Source organism: Tupaia chinensis, unplaced genomic scaffold, assembly GCF_000334495.1.
Source record: "Tupaia chinensis unplaced genomic scaffold, TupChi_1.0 Scaffold000020_1, whole genome shotgun sequence".
Taxonomy (NCBI): Eukaryota; Metazoa; Chordata; class Mammalia; order Scandentia; family Tupaiidae; genus Tupaia; species Tupaia belangeri.
Window position 1 is genome coordinate 244,480 of NW_006159450.1, and position 2,186 is coordinate 246,665.

The following is a 2,186-nucleotide window of genomic DNA, read 5'->3' on the forward strand; positions in this document are numbered from 1 at the left end:
GGGTGCAGGCGCTGGGGGCCTGTCTCAGCACCCCCTCTCCAGCGTCCAGGGGCCACCCAGGGTTAGCTCCTGTCTACCTAGGTGCTCTGCACTCCAGGCCAATGTGCAGCAGGCTCCTGCCACATTTTAAAAGTAAAATGTGGGGGGACCAGCAGTTGGTGTAATGGCTATGTCGCTGGACTCCCACGTAGTCGACCGTGGTTCGAGTCCTGGACCCAGTGGCTTAAACTCACACCGGGCACATGTGCATGCATGGCCAAGATCCCAAGAGGAGAATGGAGGAGAAGGGATTGCGGTGTGGCCATCCCCCCCCCCCGGGGGGGGGGAGGTGATTTCTCGCTTTCTGTCTCTCTGTCTTTGTCTTTCTGGCAAGTGCATGCGCCCTTATAGCAAAAATGTCTCAAAAAAGAAAAAGTGAAGTTTTAGGCCCAGCAGGTGGCATAGTGATTAAGGCTATGGACATAAAAGTTAAAAGGTGAATTTGCATGCCTTCCTATTTTCAAAGACACAGATACACAGGCGAGGTAGTAGGTGGGAGCAGGCGGGGAGGGGGAAGATGGGGGCGCAACCTGAGGCCTTCTCTGCCTGCCCTGCCCTCATCCGCTGTCTCAGGGTCGTCCGTGCTTCCAAAGCTGTCTTGCTTGATTTTCCTAACTGACAGGCGCACCGTGGTCTCCCTGTGTTTTTCCAGCCCTAAAAACCGAACAGCGGGAGAGTCCTGCGCAGCCTGCTGGTCCCAGGGCGGCGCCAACCGCGGGCTTCCTCTGCCCCCTGGCGCCGGTGCGGGGAAGTGCAGACCGCTCGCTCCTCCGCGGCGGACCCACCAGTGGGGTTTCGGGCAGGTGAAGGCAGGAAGCCTTGGGGCCTTGAGCCGACAGCTGGCAGAACAGCAAGTCTGACGAGGCAACGCAGAGGGGCAACCCGTTGGATCAGCCGCAGGTGCCCGCGCTGCTCCAACCCTTCCTGCGCTGCCGCACGCTGTGCACGGTGGCTCCCGGTTCTTCTCAGCTGGCCGTTACGGCACCCTGCTCCTCGTCCTTGGGGGCTGGTGGTGCGCATTCCCAACCCACCAGATGTGCTGTGACCTCAAACCACACCTCACAGAGAGGCGGGAATCCCAGCTTCTGGGTGTTCCCAGCCAGGTGGGCGGGGCGAGCCTATCCGCAGACGGGGTCTCTGCCGGGCCAGCTGGACCGGCACCTGCCAGAGGGCCGGCCCAGCTAAGCCCTTAGCGTCTGTCTGGAGAAACAGGACCCCCTGGACGAGCGGCCAGGAATCAGGGATGATCCACGTTTCACACGTGTGCAGGTTCACGCACCGTCTTTCAAGAGCAGTGGCTCAGCGCTCTCATGACTGAGAACTACCCCGGTACAAGAAGCGGCTGCATTTTCACTCTGGGCTCTAGTAAGAGCACAAGCGGTGACGCCCACAGCGCCTGCGCCCTCAGACCACCCCTCGACCCTGCTCTCTGCGCTTTCTGGCCAGAACAGCCCACACCCTCAGACTTCACAAGCTATAGAGAGGGGAACGTGATGTTATCCCGGTCCTCACCCTCCAGCACAGCTAACCTACATGGCGCCTTGCTGTTTGTTCTTCACAGGGTGAAAGCGCCCCCCAGGCCGTGTGTGCCCGAGTTGCCCAGGAAGCGCGCTCACGTGGCAGGTACTTTCTGGTGCCCACTGCCGCCTCGTCCCACCCCTGGGAAGGTCCTCGTGTACCAGGACGGTGCCACCTGGGAGGGGCAGCGCCTTCCCTGGCCCTGCGTGTTTCTGAGAGGACTCAGAGCAGAGTGGCGCTGGGTCCAGTCGTGCCCATCACACAGTGGCGGCTTCCCCAACCCCGCAGGACGAAGCAATGGCGAAGCCTGTGTTCCCGTGTTCAGGGCACAGATGGACGCTGTCCGCTGCCCTCGGGTCCTGACCCAGGCCCCATGCTTATGCCTCAGGGGCGGCCCTGACCTGGCCCCCCAGGGGGCTGCAAGGTAAGTGGGCCAGGCATCCTCTGCCCCTCTTGCCTCTCCGTGAGGACATGTCAGGAAGGAAGGGGACAGGGGCTTGCACGCTCGGCCCCGCGTGGCGGGAACTCAGCTTCCCTCTCCAGGGTCACGTCCAGCGGCCTCGCCGGCCCTGGCTTCTGCCCACCCTGGCATGCAGGGCTGGAGCCGTGTGGTGTCCTGTTGGGCAGGC

General features: G+C 62.3%; 1 protein-coding gene across 1 annotated transcript in view; it reads left to right on the top strand.

Moving 5' to 3' along the window:
- The window catches only part of AHRR (aryl hydrocarbon receptor repressor), a 90,150-nt gene that overhangs the window by 80,185 nt on the left and 7,779 nt on the right, over positions 1–2,186 (top strand). Inside the window, exons 9-10 of the mRNA XM_014586281.2 lie at positions 1,601–1,662; positions 1,846–1,981. Of these exons, the coding sequence (XP_014441767.1) occupies positions 1,601–1,662; positions 1,846–1,981 (198 nt within the window). The remainder of the gene's footprint in view (positions 1–1,600; positions 1,663–1,845; positions 1,982–2,186) is intronic.